This window comes from Lactuca saligna, chromosome 2, assembly GCF_052625555.1.
Source record: "Lactuca saligna cultivar CGN05327 chromosome 2, ASM5262555v1, whole genome shotgun sequence".
NCBI classification, from domain to species: Eukaryota; Viridiplantae; Streptophyta; class Magnoliopsida; order Asterales; family Asteraceae; genus Lactuca; species Lactuca saligna.
The window spans coordinates 153,873,567-153,877,361 of NC_136418.1; the positions used below are offsets into that span (position 1 = coordinate 153,873,567).

The 3,795-nt window shown below is 30.8% G+C and overlaps 1 protein-coding gene across 1 annotated transcript; it reads left to right on the forward strand.

Annotated features, from left to right (window-relative positions):
- The first annotated feature begins 908 nt into the window (after positions 1-908).
- LOC145032202 (uncharacterized) lies at positions 909-3,037 on the forward strand. The gene is made up of 4 exons (XM_078980935.1): positions 909-1,051; positions 1,260-1,436; positions 1,895-2,641; positions 2,804-3,037. The coding sequence occupies exons 1-4, from the start codon at positions 1,034-1,036 to the stop codon at positions 2,834-2,836; spliced, it is 975 nt and encodes a 324-aa protein (XP_078837061.1). The 5' UTR covers positions 909-1,033; the 3' UTR covers positions 2,837-3,037.
- The last annotated feature ends 758 nt before the right edge of the window (positions 3,038-3,795 follow it).

The window sequence follows — 3,795 nt, forward strand, 5'->3', positions numbered from 1 at the left end:
AGGTAAAAAACGAGCTTAACAGTTCATTGGGCAAAAAAAAAAAAAAAAATTAGTGACCCAATCAACAGGGCTGGTCCTGAAAAATGAAATATTCTTAAAGGTCCAGAACGAACAAGAAAAAAAGGGCCCTTATCTTTATTATAATTTTGTATTTCTAAATAAAAGTATATAATGAAAAAAATTGAGTCCTGTGCAGCTGCCCACTTTGCCCCTCCTCTAAACCCCCCATGCCAATCAATTATAATTTACGAAACTTTGATGTGCTACACGAACATTTTCCAATATTCTTAAACTTATTAAAAATTATACTAGTCTTTTTTTTTTTTTTACAGATCTTCACCACAATCACCACTTTTTATAACCAAAATGATCATGAAGTTAAAATTTTGCAGATTTGGAACTTTTGAACTTTTTTTTGTATATGTTTTTTTTACCTATAATTTTTCATCATCATTCTATTTATTTATTTTGTTTCTAAATCTTCATTTTGTATTGAATAAGATATGTTTTTTCTTCTCTCTACTATCTATTATATAATTGTTTCAATAGCTATCTAACATTAAAAAAAAAAGTTCGAAACTCATGAACAAGTTTGAATCTTAACCTAAATACATTAAAAAAAAAAAAAAAAAAAAAAAGTTCGAAACTCAATTCACGTATATGAAAAATAAGTTTGAAACTAATAATGGAGTTCGAAAATCCTGGATCTTATCAGAAAAATGAATTTTAGGACACACTTTTCGAAATTTGTAAAATTTTCAAATTCCATGGCCAGTTTCGTATTATTTATTTTCAAAATAAGGACATTTTGCGATTGAAAAGTGGTTATTAGGGTGAATATCCCTTTTTTGGAGGGGTGTTTGGGTAATAATCGTACGAGGGGTTTGAACGCAATTTCGTATACAGTTGAGAACACAAACGACAACTTTTCAGTTAGACGACTATGCTCTTCTCATCGAAGAACCCCAATTTTCCCTCCCCTTTGCCCCTTTTACTTGTCCCCATCTCTTTCTCCTGATTCCGCAGTGTTTCAATGGAAGATCAAGCCGAAGTAATCTCTTAATCTCACAATGTTAATCTCCACTTTTCGAATGCACACACATTACGCACAGTTTTACATATGCTGTATATATATATATATATATATATATATATATATATATATATATATATATATATATGTATCTCCATCTCTCTGTAATTTAATTGTTATCAATAGAACTTGATTTCTGGTTTCATTTTATTTAATTTTTTCCTAGAAAATGGAGGCTTTGAAGAAGGCTTACGCGGAGATCATACTGAATACAGCGAAAGAGGCAGCTGCTCGAACAATGGCGTCGGAGTGTAAAGCACTTCGCTTTCATCACGATCTGCGTCACACTAAAGACGAGGCGCTTCGGATGCTTCTTCGATTCAAACACATGATCGACTCCAAGGTATCGCTTTCTATACCCTGGTTTAAATTTCAGAGCTTCGAAGTCAAATTTCTTGTTTATGAATTATGATTTATCCTTAGACTTTTAATCATGACTATGATTGTATGATTTTTACTAAACGATAACCTTATTAAATCTAAAAATTGAATGATTTTCTGTGTTTTCTAGTAGAAAACTCTCTGTGATTGTATCTTCTAAATATTAGGGTGCAGGAGTTGCTTCACATAGATGCTTTAAGTATGGCTAGTCGTCCATTTCTGAAGTGGAGTACAAAATGTTGTGCTTGTTTCAAGAAATATCAAGAATTCTTCAATTGTTAAATTGTTATCATCACAGTGGATCTCTTGTGCTTGTTTCAAAATGTTGAAACAACATGCCTAGAACTTGCAAACACTTATGTTATTTCCTCAATATTTCTTACATCTTCAATAAAAATGGAATTTATTTCCTTGATACAGACAACTGAAGCAGAAAAGTCATCTGTGAGTCAGAAAAAAAGAATTGATGAGCTGGATGCCCAACTTAATGAAACAGAAGAGGCGATAGTGAATCTTAGAGCAGAACTAAGGAATGCACATGAACGATTAGAGGAAGCAAAAAACAGTCACATCCATCAGTCAAATGAACCATCTGAAAACAACCACATGGATAATTCCGAAACTACCCCTCCTAAAAACAACCCAAACATCAATGAGAAGTTATATCGAAATGGATACACTCACAGAATTCAAGCCATTGAGAATAATGTAGTGGATGAAAAATGCATTTCTTATGATGATGATGATGATGATAAATCTGTACACGAAATCTGCAGAAAAAAAGATGAAATATTGACAGAAAATAGTCTTCGTAGAAGCATCCGGAAAAGGAAAGTCAGGTGTTGGGATGAAATTTCTTCATTGTTCAAGTCACGTTGCAAGAAGTACTCAAACAATGATGATGTGAAGTCTGATGAACATTCGCACAAATCCAAATCATTGGCTGAAATGAATCACATATCAGCATCTACAATTCCAAATGCTTCTCAAGATGAAGTTGTTGGATTAGATTCTATTTTATCTGGTTGTGGTAATGACAAAAACAGGCATCTCAAGTATACATTCAGCAGGAAGCGAAAGAAGGATTTATCATGTAACAAAAAGTCGAATTTAAAGGAAGAGGCATCTACTGATAACAACATGGTTGAGGTTGAGGTTGCCTGTCAGGTTAGTTTCCTTTTTTTATCAACATTATTATATTTACATAATAATAGTTGCTATAAATAGCAACTTATTTTCGTTGATTTCTTTATACTAGCATCCTACTTTCATTTCTTCCTTTTACAAGTTTACAATATAACATTTGATGCATTGTTTGTTTCTATGCAGTTAATTTCCTTGTCTGGGGCACATAGTTTGTGAAGAAGGTCAATGCTTTAAAATGCAGTCAAATCCAGTGCTTACTTTTTAAATGCCTCATTTTTAAGTAATTAATGTATTAAATATAAAGAGTAAATTACAACTTTGGCCCCTGTCGTATAATGGTTGTTTCGGATTTGCTCCAAAAAATAAATCTTTGTTGATATGGTTTACTCTCGTAATCATATCAGTTACATGGTTTTAGACTTTTAGTTTAATTTTACTCAAATGTGTAACAAAATGATGAATTCTGGACAATAGTATAAGTCGTAGGAACTATTTGATCAAGAAACTGTCGGGAGAATTGCTAAATGCTAATTATTTGTGTTGGATAATTTAGTTAATAATAGACATAGATGATTATTAGATATGGTGATGAAAATATAATAATGCATATGATATGACATTTTTTTTAATGTATATAAATGGAAAATATATGGAAATATGACGGTGTGTATTTATGTGATATTACTGTTTATGTTTGGATATGAAGTTGAGAGGATAATGAAAGCAAAGGGATGTGGGTCCTTGTCCTTTTCAATCTATATCCAGTGATAGCGAATGTGTAGCAAGAGGAGGAGATGAGATTTGATATAGAGAGGATATTCGTTTATAGTAATTAAACTCTTAAAAACTTTAAGAGGAGAGACATGATGGTTAATCGCTATTAAAACTTATTTATTATGCCAAATCAATAGAAAAAAAAATTATTAGAAAAAAACCTTTTATAATGCATGAAGTTTTTTGGAAGATTTTTTTAGTAGTTAAACATTTATTCTCGTCTATTTGAAATGTTTTTTAAAACCTCTTTCTATAACTTTTTTGTTTATTTAAGTTCACATCATATGTTATATTGGTGTTTATTGTCGATTATGTAGTTAAAAAATAAAAAACTATAAAAATGTTATAGTTTTAATTTGAATATTTAACGAATTAAATTAATTAGTAAAAAAGAAGGAAGT